This window comes from Tricharina praecox (genome assembly GCF_024521635.1).
Source record: "Tricharina praecox strain CBS 144465 chromosome Unknown BZA05scaffold_4, whole genome shotgun sequence".
Lineage (NCBI taxonomy): Eukaryota > Fungi > Ascomycota > Pezizomycetes > Pezizales > Pyronemataceae > Tricharina > Tricharina praecox.
Window position 1 is genome coordinate 299,682 of NW_026250406.1, and position 16,968 is coordinate 316,649.

Here is a 16,968-nt window from a genome sequence, read left to right on the forward strand (position 1 = left end):
GAGAATCCTTCTTACTAACTGAAGGAGGTTATGGGGAGTGGGGAAGGATGTGTAAAGACACGTAAGTGGATGGTTGAAGCGGGTTCTGGGAGTGATGATGGAGAGAGAATGGGAATGATGCGGGAGACGAAAGGCGAAAAGAAGGAGCAAGAAGTAGGCGAGCGGAAGTAGCTGGCTGGGCGGGACTTTTTTTTCGACCGGTTACGTGTGTGGGGGACGGGGGGAGGGGACAAAGTTGGTAGTATCTGGCAGCACTTTCGGGTTGGGAGGGGGGGGGTCGGGTGAGTGAGTGCGTGAGTGCGTGAGCGAGTGAGTGAGTGAGATCGAAGGCGGAGGGATTGGGTTGGAGACACTGGCGAGCCAATTGGGGGAGGGGGAGGGGTGGTGGAAACGAATGGGGACGGGAGGCAAGTGAGGAACTGGGGGGGTGGAGGGCGGGGCCAATTGCGAGTGGCGCGTGGAATTGATGCTGATGTCTGGTTAACCGGGCAATGCGGGTGAGCAGAGTACCGGCATTGGGGGGAGTGCGCAAGGCTCTGGGGGCCAATAATGCAGACCGAGGGAGGTGGCTGGCCGAAACAAAACAAGTTCCCTCTTGCGGACCGCCCACCAACAATCGTAAACAAAGCGCACGGCCGCACCACCACGCCGTACTCGTTCTCTCACTCACAGCTCGCGACTTCTCCACTCACCTCCGTCCACATCACCCACATCGCCGCCGAAAATTATTAGCTGGGTAGCTGGATAGCTGCGAGGGTGTGCGTGTGTGTGTGTGTGTGTGTGTGTGTGTGTGTGTGTGAAGGAAGCGATTCACTAGGCCTACTCGCCGTTCCGGCCCTCCCTCCACCACCGTCCAGCCTCCCACATTCTGGTCTGGGGTTAGTCCGATCACCAATCCCGCTCGTGGATGACGACCATTCGCCTGTCCGGTGTGGATGGCTGGGGAGCTAAACACATCTCACAGGCCAGGTTGCGTCGGACTATCCCCCAGTGCAGTTCTCTCGGAGGTCTGTCCCACCGTTGGGAACTGTCTGTCGCACTCCTGAGTCCTTCCCGCCCGCCCAGCCCCCCCCCATCCTTCTCTCCCCCGTTTCCTCTCCACCCCTCAGACCAGCAAATCTCACGTCCGAGCTGGACTGCAGCTTCCGAAACGCCAGCTGCAACCTGATACCCAGCACGGTCGCTTCCCGTAGCTCAATCGCCCTCAGTCGAATCGAATTGACGAGATTGTCCATATATTTAGCTCGCCCCATCAGCTCGCACTGTCGCACATCGTCAGCTGCCGCCCAACTTGCTGCTGCTGTCTCGTTTTCCCTCCCTCCCTCCCTTCCCCCAGCCTTCTCGCAACCGCGGCGCCCGCGCTGTCGGCAGGATCTCCCTAGCCCGATAGATATCGATCGCGAAAGAACGAGCGAGTGAGCGAGCGGCTTTTGTTTTTGCTTTTTTGGCCCCCGGACTAACCAACCAACTAATGCACTTGCGCTTTCCACCAGGGATCGCGGGAGATTGCAGTCGAAAAATGGGGGGGGCCCCACACGATTGTGGCAGGTGGACACACTTGCGGAATAGTTAGCTCGATCTCCATCGTCGCCAGTGCTTGCCTGTCCGTTCCATCCCAACCAAAGAAAACGCGTGAAAGGATGGGAAACGAAATAAAAAATGAAAATAAAACAGAAAATAGGAAAGAGAAGGGAAAAAAAGAATGGAAAAAGGAAAAAAGGAAAGAACAAAAAGTCGCTCGCTGGGACCGAACGTCGCATAGGCCTGCACACTGGCGTCGAACTTCAGCTGGGTCGGTCACTTTTGTCGTATGAATCCCGAATTGCCAGCCAACTAACGAACACCCCCCAACCATGGGATACGTGCTGTCCGTATGGTTGACCGCGGTGCTGTTCGTATGGTATGAAGTACCGGTCGCTCCTCCCGCACGCAGCCTGGCAGCAGGAAGCAGGAAAAGAAACCCTCCGATCATAAGCCAGAATGCTTCCTTCCTTCCGTTCCGGCCGTATCTGCCCGTCCTGATGCAAATGCAAAATTGATGCAAATATGCAAATGCAAATCCCAAAATCACAGAAACGAATGGACTTGGATGCGAGCACATATGTATTTCCGGATATATAATCGTGGAATAACGGCACGGCGAATGAAACGGAAACGAGTATGTATCGTAAGAGCTACTACTCTGGGTAGTACTCTACCCACCACCTGGCACCGCCTGGAGACTGATTCGCTCTGCATATTCCTCCAGATAACTGCAACTGCAGTCAATCGAGCTGTTTCGGAAAAAGCAGATCGTGCGTTTGTTGTTTGCTCTCCCATGCTCGCCTCAGCGCCGAGCGGACTGAGCGAGCGGTCGAAGGAAGGAAGGAAGGGAAGGGTTCATGCAGCATGTGCTTGCTTATGCCCCTCCCTCCTCAACCTCAACCCACTTCCAAGATGTTCCCCCTGCCTCGCCGCCGTCCGATGCGTCCGCTTCGGGGAAGGAGGAAACGTGTTCTTGTTTATTTTTGTTTTATATACGAGCGTCAAGTACCGTAGCAGGAGTAAGGTATGTTGCATCTTTATTTCAATTTCTGTGGGGCTTGATGAGTTGGCGGGTGGCGAATCACAAGTAGTTGGCATGTGAGTGCTGGTTGGTGGTGATTGTGGAGGAGCTCAATGCAAGGCGGACGGACGGACGGACGGCGCGAAACGATACGGTAGGTAGCTCCATATCGATCGTGCCGCGCGACATTCCTGGCTGTCGGCCGCCGGGCTGTCACCGCCGGAGGGGGCTGGCCATCCAACGCCATGACCGCGATCCGCCGCCGTTGGGCAATTGCCTCGGCCGTGGTCGTGGAACTCGCGAGTCTTCCATGCGGGGGCCGCACGCGTTGACATTCCTCATGTCGTCTCGTTCATTCTCCTGATCTTTGGCGAAGGAAGGCTGGTGATCCGAGAGTTGCGTGGCTGCGAGCTGAAAGTGCTCTATGTACCTCTAGCATGGATCCAAGTCAGGAGGTTAGCTGTATGTACTCTAGAGTTAGGTACTCTCCACTTTTCTTACCTCTACATGCCTAGCTCACACATCGACGATATCATGCGGTCAACTGCGATCTTGATTGATTGATTGATCTACCAGCTGTGGGCACTGGGGCCCTGTGTATGTAGCCGAGAAAGATCCAGATTCGACGTCCTTTTCTTTCCTTCCCTGGCGTTGTTGCGGCTTTGCAGCTCCTTGCGCCCCTTGGCCTGGCCTGGGAAAGGAGACGTGAATCGTGATTACCCCGTCGGTCAACACCGTGTCGAATCGTCACGAACCAGCCTAGGTACGGTACTAGAGTAGTACTCTACATACGGCGACGTATCTCCAATGCTATGTAATGTTTGCCTCGATGCCGGTACCTCTCAATCGATGGTTGGTGGACGGCAAGTAGAGTAGAGTATCGATGACCGAAAGTAAAGTCCCGTTTGTACTGTACGTAGACACGGTCAATTCTTCCACGTTTGCTCTCGGGGAACGCAAAGATCAACCAACACCTATGGTATTCTAAAAGTAGCAGGTACCAACTCCCCCCGTTTGTCAGTTTGTCCGTAACGTTTGTGGTGGAGGGGGAAAATACGATGGAAACCGCGAATAAAAACAACTCACGATGACACCTTACATAGAGTACATATAAAAGAGTCGACGGACGGCTCGCTCGGGTACCTGGCAGGCATTGCCGCATTGGCATGGGCATGTGGATGGTTCGCGACCAAGTGCTTTGCGATGGATGCTCATCTACATTCGCTCGCTCGCTGGTGCAGTCGCAAAGCCATATTTTTTCCCCTCCAGTCGGACCGGTTCATTCGTTGTTGTAGAAATGCGAGTGACATGCTATGCACACTCCATAGTACCGGCGGAAGAGGAAAAAGAAATAAATATGGTTTCTAGAGTTATCGTGAGTTGGCAAGCTGCGTGCGTGCATGCCTGCCGTATGTACTGCTGCTGCGCGCGGGGTGCTGCAGGTACACGGGCGCCGGGGACGGGCGATGTGTACGTACATACCGGTACGGACATGGCGAGGGGAGAAGAAGGAATATCTATTCGATGACACCTGCAAGCCCACCCATTCGTGTGGCTTCCGGCGGGCTTCGACGGTGCGATCCAACTTCTAACTTCCAACCTTCAACCTCCAACCCCCAACCTCCAATGTGCTTCCCGAGCTTTCGAGAAGGGAAGAGAAGGAAACCTAGGTACTCCAACTATCTGCCCACCTAGATTAGGTATCTGCCCTGTGAAAACCTGTATCAATGGCCATATAGAGTACCTATCGGGGGGTGAGGAGGGAGGAGGGGGAGGGAGGGGGGTCTAGCCAGCTCCATCCCGAGCCAGTGTCAACCACCACGGGAGTACTAGTAGCTCCGTGCCTAGACCCGCCGCCGCCGCAGCTACTCGCTGCTGGCTCACCATCACCATCGCCATTGTTTGCGCTGGTGTTCACAGTCCATCACTCGAATATTCGGAATTTCTGCTGGCTACCTCGATCCGGAATAGCCTGCAGAAATATTGGGAGCTTGAGAGGAATACAACACACCGAGCGGACGGGAGGGAAGGGGAGGGGACAGGAGGGGTGCCGCGGTACGGTAAAGATAGGGAGATACCTAGGAGATGGGTGCTTCTCTGAGTTGTCACATCGCACGCTATGTGTATCATATGTTCCTCAGGCTCGACGGTTCAACGGTTCGGTGGTTCGACGGACTCGACGGCGGCATCCGCGTGGGGCGACGGTAGCAAACGTTTCTTTGCACAAGCAAGCACGCAAGCAAGCACCCCAATCGCAGGTAGCGTCACTCTACCCCGCAGATATCCACCCCACACCTCACACCCCACAGGCTACCGTACATATCAATATCAACAGAGTGCTGCGAGCCGCTTCCGGCCGCCGATATATACCGGTGCTCGCGGCCGGTGCGTGCTCGGCCGTTGCTCGACTGCTCCTGCTCCGGTGAGCGGGCCACGGGGGCCAGCACGGCGCGGTGGTTGCGCTGCCACTCGAGCGATCCCGGGTCCGTGACGGGGTGGCAGGTTCGGTCTGGGTCGGCCGATACGACGGGTACTGAGTGTCCGGACGGACGTTCCGCTCTCGGGTAAGAAGTCGTCGTATGGTGTGGTGATCCCGGGTCCCGTATTGAACAATGAAGACTGCAGCTGCAGGACGTTTTGGTTTGACGGCGGATGGCGGCGGGTGTCAGGTGCACGGTCAAGCTGCTGTTGATGTTCATAGGTACCCATTATTGAACAAATGCAGAGTCCACCGGCAAAGGGAACGGTGAAATGAAGAAGGAATGATGGAGAAGTTGAGGTTCTATTCAACTTCGGAGTGACGTAGCTGGGGGGGGGAGGGGTGACGGCAAACATGAAGGATGATGGGGAAGTTGAGGTTCTCTTCAACCCCGAAGAGCCATCTTGTGGCTCCCCTCCGCTGCCTACAACGTTTGGTACCACCCGATCCGGCTAGTCCGGCTATCACCACCATCCGAATCCACCGATCGGGCTAGCCACTCCTCCTATCTTATCTGATCCTTTATATCCTACGTATCGCTCCTCTCATAGTGATGGCAGACAACAAGCATCTAGTGCAAGTACTTCGGCCGCTTGTTCTGCGTCGGAAATCAGGCAAGCGGCCCAGCTCAAGGCATAAAAGATCACTCGGTGGAATATCTCACGGCTCGTATCGGGATCGGCGGGTCGACTGGAGTACCGTGCGTCAGCAGAGTTTAACGGCAGTGTTTTAAACATAGTCTAAAGGCCTCGAGACTTACCTTACATCAGTGTATATAAGGTACGGGGTATGTACCTCCCGATAGATTTAGATTTCTGGTCTGATGTTGGTGTGAAGTTCTTTTACAGGAAGAAACGCCAGATTTTGTATGGAAATCATGCTCGAGTGCACCAAACTCTCACGAGTGCTCAGTGGCGACTGATTTTCACTCTAAAGTTAAATCTAGTGGCCACATGTACTCGGTTGGAGCATGAATTTAAAAGTTCGGAGAACTTTTCGGACCGGGAACTCAGCTACCTACCTATTCAACTACCATCGGAAATACGGGCCGTCGATCCAGACTCCACCAGCAGATAGACTGCCCTAGAATATGTTTGGCCAACCACCGGTAGTGATCGGTCCTCGTGGTGGAAAGGATCGGGTGTATACTAGTCATCGCTGGGTGGTGAAGTTGCATTTTTGAATTTTTGAGAGTTGTCAGACTTTCAATGCTGTTTTCTTGGTGGGGCCGGCGATTGCCATGTAGAACATTAATCTTCCCAGGTGCAGAGCTAAATGATCACCGTGCCTTTCTTGGCAACAGGAACAGTACCTGCTGTCTCGGCTCGTGCGGCGGAGGTGGCCGACCCGGGCCTGGACTCTGATCCGGTACCTACACATCCAGAGCCTCGTTACCATACACTCCAGCATCTTTTGGGTGGTAGAAGCGGAGAAGCACTGGAAGAACGATATGTATCATACTTTTCCGATCGTCAGCAAAGTGCACCGAGTGGATAGTCGAGTGATCCTCGGTGGAGGGGTAACTCAAGGTCACGTCGGGTTTGGGATCGGCGTAGCGGGAATATCCAGATGTGGTATGTACTAGTACAGACGGGTAAGCGTGTCTTCGAGTGGGAGATTTACTTTGTCGGTTGGAAGGGGGTGGTCGAGGGATTGGTGATGTCGATGTTGCGCTCACTGCAAAGAGGTTATGCTCTACTGGAGTGGACTGTGGATATCGAAGGTTAGTCATGAAGACGACGGTCGTGACTCATTGTGAACTCAGAATTGCCTATGAAAAGCAAGTGTCCCTCGATTCTAATTACAGCGTTTCGCCGCCCGCCACGTCCCATGCCGGACAGGAACGTTCCCCGCACTCAATAGTCTCAAAACCTTCCGAAGGCAGAGTATATACCAAATAGTCAAGACCACAAAGACACGGAAGCTTCCGGTAAGCCAGACCGTTACAACTTGTATGGCAAGAGCTCGTGGCCTACGGCGGGAGAGGTCCTGATGCACCCACTTGGAGACAGGATGGATATGTACGAGATAGCAGTGGAGGATAGAGGGACCGGTGCGTGTGGTAGAACTTGCCATTATGCAGGGAAACCCTTCCTCCCTCCGCTTCTTCATACCAGGGTACATGGCACGTAAAATCAAGCTCTGGTACGTGCGTCCTCGCTACCACCACCACCACCACCCCCTCAGGCGATCGATCCGAGATCTTACATTGAAACGAGAAAGTGCCACAGGGAAGTGTCAGGATTAGGTACCTCAAGAGGCGATATCGGAACCAGCTCAGGGGTTTCTGCCGGGAACGCCAACACCAGGCCGCGACTCACGGGGGTTGGGGGTTGGGAGTTGGAGAATACGGTTTCGGTTCATGGTTTCTGCGGGAACAGCCGGGATATGCCTGGAAGTTACGGGCCGAAAGAATACGGAATCGGCATGGACTTATGAACTTTGAAGTAGGTAGGAACTTACCTCGTATATGTCGATAGCTGTGCACGAGCGTAGACCGGTGATTACGTCCTGATACTCGTGCCAGTATGTGGGGAGAACAAATCCGATATCTGCAGTCTGAATATGGCGCTGTTCTAGTACATTCGTTAGAATCGCCACCGCGGAAAATGATTAGGCAATATCAGAATTTCAGAAAGTCCCTACGAGGCCCAAAGATCTTCCAGGGGAACTCTGTGGAGAACCTTTGTACGGAGAGTCCTAGGCTATTGTCAAGATTATCGTTGAATAGTCGACAGGGGTAGTGCTGTAGATCGTGAGGTGTTTTCTTGTGTATGTACAAGAGTCTGTAAAGCTTGTGAATTTCTAGCAGAATCGAAACATCGTCTAGCACATCATCTAGTAAATTCTCCGACGATCGTAATGCAGTTCAAGCTTTTCATTTCAGTCTAGTCATCGTGGGTGCGCACTTCCATAGGGTGGTTGTAGTACTATACACGTGATCATGAGTGCGCACTCGAGGGTATATCGTGACCACCGTAAATGGGTGTTCTCGAATGCGAGGGACAAGAAAAACAAGCCTCCCCCTTTGCACATTAAGTTCCCGCTTACCATGCACCACATTGGATCATCAGTTCTTGCCTTCGCAGTTTACGGGTCAGTCCACCGGTTCACAACTAGTCAACGAGACGCCCACTTCGTGGTGGTCCGGTCTGAGTCTGACACGTCGTGCATAATCGCAGACGGTGGCGGAAAGGGTTGCGATGGGTGGAAACACTTAAGTCAGTATCATAATACGATGCATAGTTTATGTATGTACATAAGGTGAATACGGTACATAACTGGGGGGAAGAGTCGAGTAAAAAAAGTCTGTCTAAGTATGCTCTTCCGTGGTTCGTCGAAGTGTCCGACTACTCCTCCCGTTGTATATACGATGTAAGACTTCGGCTGGTCCTAGGTGTCGCCGAGACGTCGTCTCATGCTGCGATAGTTAGCTTTCCCTCCTAAACTGCATGATACATACACGAGACAATCACGCTTAGGGGACGAGCCGAGTTTACTGTATATAAGCGAGAAACTCTAGTCATAACAAAGTTTTTATGAACAGAGCTTCCCCAAGTGAAAATTATCCACGATTCATTCCGCCCGGAGATGTATAAACCTGGAAGATGTGCCCACACAGACCAGCTCATACAATTCATTCCTGCTCTTGAAATCTCTCCGTCCAGAAGACTTACCAGAGTACTCTTACGCACCGTTTCGCAATCCTCTTTTTCCAAGTTCCTACTGCCACCGCAACCCATTTTCTAACAATGAATACACATATGTCCTCCCGCACGTCCTTCTGCATGTCCTTGGGCTTGAACCCGTATTAACAATACCTAATGCTTTCACTAGGGCTTCCCATCAATCGCAAGGCCGTTGACCCCCGCATGCAGCTCCAAGGCGAGTGCAACCGCATGATCCGCCGCGCGTTGAGGCGCATCCTCTATAGCACGGGTCAGAAATGGAAGTTCAGCGTGCGAGTGACAGGAGAAATTCAGCAGGACCGATCAAATTTCCGGGGCGTTGGAACACCGTTGGCGCTGCAGATCGTGGACACCGAGGAAGCATCGGTCATAGGCCCGGTCATTGCGGCTGTCGACGACGCTCTTGGGCAGTTCCCGGATAGCCACCGCTACCCTATCAACTGCATCGTCTCGCGTGATCGGGCGGGTGATAGGCCTGTTTCGGCCAGGATAGACGTTGGCTGGCGTGGCAATTCGAAGGCGCGCTTCCTGGAGGTAGTTGCCAAGGCCGCGACGGCGGTGCTGGGGAAGTACAGCCCGGTCTTGTTCAAGGTCGGCATCGCAATCAATGATTGCAAGGACGGCGAGGAGCCGGCCCAGACGGTGGAGCCGGAGGATCCGAAGGACCCCGTGCAAGAAGCTCTGGCTTTTCACATACTTGGCGACATTCGGCAGCAGACGTGGGACCTCGGCCTCGGCCGGGGATACCACTTGTCGGTTCAGCTGAACCGAATCGACGCGGGTTGGGCTCTTCGGCCCTCAAAGTTTGCGTCGCGTCGCCCGGCCACCATAACTGCTCGGACGAGGCAGCTATTCCTGCCTCCGAGAATCGGCCCCTCCGGCCGGAAGGCTCTGGAGCCGATCAGCCACCAGGCTTCCATGACTGCTCCGACGACGCCGCCCTTCCCGCCTTCGAGGATCGGCCCCTCCGGCCGAATTTCACTGCGTCCGACCGACTACCCAGAACCGACAACTGCTCCGACGTGGGCGCCATTTCTGCCTCCTCCCATCGGTATCTCTGGCCGAGATGTCTACCGCCCCCCTACCCCGCTGTCCCCACGCCCCACCCCCAACCCCGCCCCCGGACAACTCCCCCACCGTGCTCTAGCTTATGAGCAAATATTGGCTCCCCCCGACAGGACGTTCCCCCATCCAAGGACAAAACCCTTTAGTTGGGATAAGCCCCGTCCTGGGGATGAGCCTGCACCAACGATTGCTCCGACGAGACCGCGATCTCTGCCTCCGAGCATCGGCCCCGCGGCCCCGCTGACCCCAAGGCCCTCCCCCAACCCCGCCCCCTCCCTAGCCTTCCACTATGCTCAAGCTAATGACCCTGCACGAACGACTGCGCCGAACAGATCGCGGTTTGGTCCCACGAGCTTCGACCCCTCTGTCCGGCCCATTTTCCGTCCCACTGCCCCGCTGACCCCAAGCCCCTTCCCCAACCTCGCCCCCTTCCTAATCCCCCACTATGCTCTAGATAATGACCCTACACGAAAGAATGCTCCGAACAGATCGCGGTTTTTCCCCACGAGCTCCGGCCCCTCTGTCCGGCCCATTCTCCGGCTCACTCCCCCGCTGGCCCCAACCCCCTTCCCCACCCTCGTCCCCGACGACGGCCCAGACATGCCGTCAGCAGCTGGGCACCGACCCACCCCCATCCAACCTCCCTCCCTCTTCCCTGCCCCCGCCCCCGCCCCGAGTGACAATCATTCTGTGGCAGGAGAGCCTTCCCAAGACGACAGCTCGGAGAGCAGCCGTGTCGTTGCTGGAAGTTCGGTTTGCTCATCATTCGGCGGAAACTTCACCGACGGCTCGGTCGACGGTGCTACGCCCTCGGGCAGTGGAAGTGAGAGGAGCGAAGAGGGACACGCTTCCGACTTCTGCTTCACTCCGGGCAAGGATGTGCTAGAGGAGGCGGACGACAGCAGCTAAGCGGGCTGGATCCTGGGGTATTGTGTGTCGAAATGTGATTATTGTTCTCTGCGATATTTTTGGCGGCGACTTAGCCTTGGGTTCAGACACGCTGGCGGTATCCATGGACCCTTTCCTGTCCGTTGGTGAAGTGCGTGCTACTTATTTGTGCTGTCTTTTACTTGATTCTCTGCTCTGGCTGCTGCTCTGCTTTTCGATGACGGTTTTTCCGATTCTTCAGTCACGTCTTATTATCTGTTCTATAGCAGAGTTCTCTTGTTATTTCTTTCCAGTCTCTTTGCAGTCTCTGCACTGTCTCATTGCTGTCTCTTTACCATCTCTCTACTGTTTCCTACCCACCTCATCCGTCAATCTCGCGGAATAGAGTTCCGTTGATCATGATCGGCGGACAGATAGGCCTGGAAGATAGGCCTGGAAGATAGGCCTGGAAGCCTGGAAGATATTTTACTGTGTAGAGCGACTATAATAAAATGTTTTTGCTTTTAATTCGTGCAGTTCTTCGGTGGTCTAGTCTGGTTGAAGTTGATGATAAGTACTTGGGTGACGCGGTACAGTGGATCATGCGATATCACGTCGGTCGTGTGGGCCACTTGCATGGGATAACTATCGCTGATCGGTTGGAACTTGGGCATCAATAGTGACTATAGCTAGTACTGTAGCGACTGGAAACCAGTAGGCTCTTCGAGGGGTGCGCGGTGTGGAACCCCACCAGAAACACGCCGAGCTGAGGTCGAAGCCGGTTCTGGATGACGCAGCACTCCGCGGACGATCAGTTGACCAGGCAATGCTGAAGCTCCTAGCAGGACGGACGTAGGAGCGGGAACGGCAAACCACCGCTGCTTATGATCATATGATTCCTTGTACCATACCTACCACAGCTTCTCTTTTGACATTCGTCGGTTTCATCCCCCTTTGTCGCTCGCCTCTCCTACGGCGGAACAAAGAACGTTTGGCCTGCAAATACACGTCTTTCTTCCACGACCATGGGCCCGCAAGAGCCAAACCTCTTCCACTGATTGCACAGCGTGGCGTTGAAAAAACTGTCACCATGACCCTTCCGCTCCTCGCCGACTGCCCACAGTTCACGTCCCCCCGCCTGCGGCGAACCAGGCGACTTCTATAGCGGTACAAACGGCTACATCGACGCCGACGAGTGCAGCCTCTCGCCCGCCCATTTCGTCCTTGTCCCGCCAACGCCTACACCGCCCCTCGCCCGTCCGGGCCCCGTAATCTCCCCATCCCACGCATCCCACCAGTCCCACCCGTCCCACCCGCCGTGCCCGCCTAGGCCCACCAGAACCACCACACTCACCACCATCTTCCCTACCACCAGCAGCAGCAGCAGCACAACCACATACACGTGCAACCACCCACCCCCGGACCGCCGCTTCTACCTCTCGGACAGGGCAGTTATCGCTCTGGTGACGGTACTGATGCTGGTGTGTATGGCTGCCGTAGGGCTGTGGTGGTGGAGGTGGAGAAGGGCTCTGAAGCGTATGAATGCAAGGGCTGCGGCGGCGGCGAGGAAGGAGGGTAGGGCGGCGAAGGGGAGGGAGGAGGGGGAGGGTGGGGGTGGAGGCGGGGTGGGGAAGTGTAGGTGGAGGCGACGGGATGTGACGGTGGGCGGAGGGCGGCGGTGGGCGGTGAGTTTTCCGGCTGATGTGGGGTGTGGGGAGTGTGGCAGAGTTGTCGGTGTAGGCAGGAATACTGTGGCAGAAGATCTGCCAACAGGAGTCGGGAAGTGGTGACGGTTTACCGGGCAACGCGGGGGTTTCTGCCGCTTCCGTGGTTGGTATTGGCGTAGAGCGGGTTGAATAGACGCAGCTCTGCATATCCAGCACTATTTATTGACTGTTCTTTCAGGTTGTGCTCGGTGCGTGGTGCTGTGTGAGATCGTATGCGGCGTTCCCAGTAGAGTACAGTTCAAGCGTGGCGCCCCACCAGCTAGCCACTAACTATGTGGCTATTCAACCCATCACATGTTCTTTCTTCGTATCATGGCAGCTCTGTATCTCTTATGTACCCCGCCGTGGTCTGAATAAAGATTTGATGGAGATCTTCCAACAGGAACTGGCGAACCGCCTCCATGGGATTCCATTGACAATGTGGTACAGTACCGGGCGAATAGGTACTGAATCACATGAACCTCGCTGGAAAGATCTCGCCAGAGTGGCTCTCGAGTATTTGGGCATTCGCGCCATCAGAGCAGAGCCGGAACGAGTTTTTAGTCATCGTCGTTGCAGCATGGGTGACGACGCACTGAAGGTTCTGGAATGTCTCCAAAGCTGGCAATGAGATGGACTTGTAGCTGCTACATACAAAGGGCGATATCAAGGAGACGGATATCAGCCACCTATGATCAATGCGCTGTGCGAGGAGGATCTGCAATAGGCAGCTTTACTATAGACGTGTACACAAGTTCATTACTGATTTCAAACATTTTCCATTCAAAGTGTCAGTCCATCCAGTCGACTGCAGTCCATCCAGCCCTACCAGTTGCGCAGACTGGACTGGACTATCGGAGGCACTGGTGATGAGAGGAACCATCTCGAGTCCATTCCATTGTCCTGCCAGTGATTTCTCTCACCATTAGATTCCATGAGATGTCTGGGTAAGTAACTGTCGCGCCCAGGAGTTCTCGAGTTCCAACCCCGTATGTGGTAGCGTCGCCTTCTAAGTCCGCCGACTTCAACTTCATCGGCCAGCAATCCAATACCGTAGTCTACCATCGGTACATACTACGGGTACATACTAGTATCCAGAGCCGAACCAACCGGTAAGGGAACGAAAGCACCACCGGAAGCCGCACGGTGTAGCCGGTGGGGAGATTTCACGAACGTTGAATTACATACCCTATAAACTTTCGTATGCACACTGGCGTGCACGAGTGATACCGATGAACGATAAGTTCCCGGTGGCGGCATCCTTCGCGCACCCGGATATCGTATGTGGGCCATCTCCCGCCTCTCATCCCCTGCCTCCCGCCTCCCGCCTCCCGCCTTCCGTCTCCGTGCCGAGCCGAACCGTTCGTCCTCGGGAAAGCCGGCACTACCTACTACCTAAGACTAGTGGGGTAAGTAGTCCCGCCAGGCCCGGAGCGGACTGGACTCTGGAGGGAAGTGTTGCTTGCGCCATCGTGATGATGCCATGCACTTGTACTGTAAGCGTGGTGGTTATCAAGCTAGACACATCATCCACCGTCACCAGCAGCAGTAGTTGTGTAAACAATCGCTGTGCACCACTGCCGCTTCATCCAGTTGGTCTTTATAAAGCATACAAAAGAACAACTGTATAGAAACATCCGTTATGGTGTAGTGGCTAGCATCGGCCGCTCTCAAGCAGAGCATTAAACCGGCCAGACCGGGGTTCAATTCCCCGTAACGGAACAAATTCTTTTTGCATTCATTTTCTGCCGCTTTTTGCGCATTCCTTTGTAGGGCGTTCCATTTCTTTTCTCCCCCCTTCGCAGCCGTTGTCCGTGGTGCGGTGGCGGCGCGGTAGTCACGGCTCGGCTCGGAGGAGCTTCGGGGCTTCGGCGATCACGAAGGCAGGCCAAGCTCCCAGACTCCCAGTTGGGGAAACCGATGCGTGGGGCGTCGACTCGTTGCCACTCGTGCCGGAAGAACAACCACGTAAGTGCTTGGTAGGTAAGTAACCCCCCCCCCCCACTCCTGCCTCGTGGGGGTGAGGCACGGGGGGGACAGGGGACGCGGGGGTTGGGCACTTGGGAGGAGCTGCACAAGGACGTGAGCAGATGATTGGCTTCTAGAAGTTTGTAGGTTTGCCGGTGCCACTGTGCTGTGTAGGCAGGGTTTGTGCCGACGAGAATTCGAGGAGCACCTACCCGTGTTCTCACTCGCACTCGCACGATGGATGATGGATCTGGATTGATGAGGATAGATGGATGGGCGATCACGCGGGATGGGTATGGAGTACAGAGACGTGCTACATGAGCGGCGTGGGGGGGATGCGCATCGTGAATGAAGCCTGACGGGCTGTGCATGCGCGCGGGGGGAGTGGGGGGATACTAGGTACTGTGTCCAGCTCCCGCTGCGTTTGAACTTTGATGCTCGTACGTACATAAAATTTGCACTCGCCTCGTACATACCAGGCTGACTGGCTGGCAGGCCGGATGGATGACTGGCTGGCTGGCTGGCTCCGTGCCTTACGCTGGCCCGACGCCTTCACAGTCCACAGTTCACGAAGCGATTGATTGATCGATCGATAGATCGAATGATTGATTGATTGCAGTGTAACTAGTGCAATGGTCACGGGTTTCCTTCGTTTCCATCGTTTCCATCGTCTCCATTTCCATCGTTTCTATCACGTTACATAGCACCAGCACTCTATATACTCACATGGAGCTCTCGGGCGTTCTCGCTTCACCCTCGGCAGCTGATCCGAATTCCACCGGGCGCCGGGGCCAGCACTGTGGCTGGGCATCGTCCGCATCGTTCGAATCGTTCGATTATTCCGGTGCCCCGCCTTGTCTTCGCCACAGGGGGGGAAAGAAAGGAAAAAAAAGTGTTCGTGGTGGTGGACGGCGAGCTCAGCTTTATTCGTCATTCGTCATTCGAGGAGGAGGAGGAGCTGGGCCGTGGTTGATGACTTGACAGCTTCCATCTCATGTTCCCAAAGGAACGCTCCACCAATCTACCAGGATGAAGGATGAAGTACCTACTCTACCAGTAACCACGGTCACGAAGATGTATACGCATAGTCCAGCCGACCCGACCCTTTTCAACCCTTTTCGACACGACTCGATGGGGTTGGACGGTTGGAGGGAGGGAACGCTGGATGCCTGCCTTGTACTTACATACCATCTTCAAGCGCTTGTTTTTTCCGCATGACCTGTCTGCCATGCGCTGCGATTTCTTTCTTTATTTCTTTGGCTGGAGGGCGCTGCGAAAGATGGCGACAAGCAACAAAGAGGTCATCTTATGGTAGCAAGCAGACGGGGAAGGGGACCAGCCAGTTGGGACTGAAGCAGAGAAGCATAAGGCGTGGCGACGGTAGTGGCAATGGAAGAAGGAGAGGAGGAGGAGGGGGAAGAAGAAGGAGAAGGCGAAGCTGGAGAAGCAAAAGAAGCAGAAACCCCAACCCAACCGGTCGTCGTGAAGAAGAAGAAGCAAAAATGCAACCTAACCGGTCATCGTGAAGGAGAAGGCGAAGCAGCAGAAGCAGCAGAAGCAGAACAAGAAGAAGCAAAATAAGAAGCAAAAGCACCAACCAAACCCGTCATCGTGAAAAACACCATGCCATGACACCATAACACCATATCCAGTCCCACGTCCCACGCAGCTCACACACACGCACACACACAGACACACACACACGCAAAAACCTACGCACTCACGCACGAGAAACATACGACATCACTCGTCTGCACGCGGAACTTCGGTTGTGGCCCGCTGCTGCTGCTGCTGCTGCATGGTTGTGGTTTTGGTTTTTGGCTGAATGGGTTTTGATTAGATTGTTATTGTCGTCGTCCTTGTCGTCGACGTTGAGCCGAACTCTGTGCCTGCTGTGCGCTGAGGGGTAGATGCGGATGCGGATGGGGATGCACCACTTGACTTTGAGCTGCTGTAATCGGCCGCGGTCGGGCGGATAGAGTTTAGTTCCACTTCGTCGCGACTCGCGATGGGATTCCGTGAAAGTTGAGGAAGCTCAGTGGCGAGAGTGGTGGGAAGTGCAAGTGCATATAACGGCACAAGTGAAGGGCTGAGATGGGGTAGTGGGAGGAGAGGATGGAAGATGGGGAAGATGGAGTGGGAGAGGAAGGGGAAGAGGAAGAGGAAGAGGAAGAGCTGGTGAAGGGTGAAGGGTGAAGGGTAAAAAGCGTGTGTGTGTGTGGTGTGAATCCGAGCCGAACGTGTAAAAGCAGAATAAGGCGGGATTTGGTAACTGGTTGCACTCGTATGAATGCGGCGAGTCCGTCATGATTCATGACCACGGGACGTAGAAGAGTGCGTGTCTCCATACGGTGAACGGTGAACGGCGGCGGCGGGGTTTACTCAGCGCGCACAGCAAACAGCTCAATCCGTTCATTCATCGCGGACGAGGAAGGAGTCAGGGCGCGAGTGCGAGTCCTCCCTCGGTTTCGAGGGGGCAACGAGCTCTCGAATTTTCTGGGCACTCCTTCCCCCCTCCCGGCCACCACGATAGTACTAGCTGGCCACCGGCTTTGCTTGTTCGACTTGTGGGCCAGATTTGCTTTTCTCACGATGCTCCTGTGCTGGCTGCGAACGAATCGATGCTACCTGAGCCCCCCGAAAAGTGGG

General features: G+C 54.9%; 3 protein-coding genes and 1 non-coding gene across 4 annotated transcripts; 3 read left to right on the top strand and 1 right to left on the bottom strand.

The window, feature by feature from the left end:
* Positions 1-1,330: 1,330 nt before the first annotated feature.
* On the bottom strand, positions 1,331-2,240 carry BZA05DRAFT_197923 (uncharacterized protein). The gene has a single exon (XM_051479461.1). It carries the CDS (start codon positions 2,099-2,101, stop codon positions 1,469-1,471), a length of 633 nt encoding a protein of 210 aa, XP_051342444.1. The 5' UTR covers positions 2,102-2,240; the 3' UTR covers positions 1,331-1,468.
* A 5,728-nt stretch (positions 2,241-7,968) lies between these two features.
* BZA05DRAFT_416017 (uncharacterized protein) lies at positions 7,969-10,687 on the top strand (the record flags this gene model as incomplete). Its single annotated transcript, XM_051485348.1, has 3 exons — positions 7,969-8,120; positions 8,271-8,275; positions 8,862-10,687. 3 exons carry the CDS (start codon positions 7,969-7,971, stop codon positions 10,685-10,687), a joined length of 1,983 nt encoding a protein of 660 aa, XP_051342445.1.
* Positions 10,688-13,987: 3,300 nt separating this feature from the next.
* BZA05DRAFT_t53 lies at positions 13,988-14,073 on the top strand. The gene has a single exon. It is a non-coding gene; the product is annotated as a tRNA-Glu (tRNA).
* A 748-nt stretch (positions 14,074-14,821) lies between these two features.
* BZA05DRAFT_388079 (uncharacterized protein) lies at positions 14,822-16,595 on the top strand. Its single transcript, XM_051482643.1, has one exon. The coding sequence runs from the start codon at positions 15,534-15,536 to the stop codon at positions 15,843-15,845; it is 312 nt and encodes a 103-aa protein (XP_051342446.1). The 5' UTR covers positions 14,822-15,533; the 3' UTR covers positions 15,846-16,595.
* Positions 16,596-16,968: the final 373 nt, after the last annotated feature.

What these genes read in the sequence shown, in the direction of transcription:
- BZA05DRAFT_388079 (XM_051482643.1), top strand. Translation starts at nt 15,534, where the DNA reads ATGACCTGTCTGCCATGCGCTGCGATTTCTTTCTTTATTTCTTTGGCT.
- BZA05DRAFT_197923 (XM_051479461.1), bottom strand. Translation starts at nt 2,101, where the DNA reads ATGTGCTCGCATCCAAGTCCATTCGTTTCTGTGATTTTGGGATTTGCA.